Source organism: Eimeria mitis, genomic scaffold (assembly GCF_000499745.2).
Source record: "Eimeria mitis Houghton genomic scaffold, Emh_scaff1575, whole genome shotgun sequence".
Classification (NCBI taxonomy): Eukaryota; Apicomplexa; class Conoidasida; order Eucoccidiorida; family Eimeriidae; genus Eimeria; species Eimeria mitis.
Genome location: NW_013569830.1, coordinates 10,494 through 11,085, shown reverse-complemented (window position 1 = coordinate 11,085; position 592 = coordinate 10,494). Strand labels below are relative to the sequence as shown.

General features: G+C 37.7%; 1 protein-coding gene across 1 annotated transcript in view; it reads right to left on the bottom strand.

The window, feature by feature from the left end:
- Positions 1-453: 453 nt before the first annotated feature.
- EMH_0039840 (uncharacterized protein) overlaps positions 454-592 on the bottom strand; it is a gene marked incomplete at both ends in the record, with an annotated part of 405 nt that continues 266 nt past the window's right edge. The window contains one exon of the mRNA XM_013495443.1: positions 454-592. Coding sequence (XP_013350897.1) covers positions 454-592 — 139 coding nt within the window.

Here is a 592-nt window from a genome sequence, read left to right as displayed (position 1 = left end):
AAAAATAAATAAAAAGAGACAAACAAAAATTTTTTTTGTTTTTATGTCTCTCTTTGTCTGTCTCCTTTCTTCTGTCTCTATTCTCTTTTTTATTTTTTTATTCTTTTTCTTTTTTATTTTCGCTTTATCTATTATATATATATATATATATATATATATATATATACATATACTGTCTCCTTTTTGTGTATTATACTGTCTCCTTTTATTATTTATTGTTTCTGTCTGTCTCTCTTTTCTCTGTCTCTATATAAATTATTATAAAGAGATTAAACACAAAACATTTGCTGCTGCTGCTGCTGCTGCAGCAGCTTTTTTGTTGCAGCAATTCGTTGATGTGCTATTTCTGCTGCTGCTGCAGCAGCAGCAGCAGCAGCAGCAGCAGCAGCAGATACTGCTTGAAGGCCTACTACTGTAGCTATCGATTTGCTGCTTCTGCTGCTGCTGTCTGAACTAAGGAGGATACGCATGCTGCTGCTGCTGCTGCTGCTGCTGCTGCCAATGCATTTGATTCTCCCACTGCTGCTGCTGCTGCTGCTGCTGCTGCTGCTGCTCCCACGGTGTATTTCTTTGCTGCGAATTCCATTCTCTT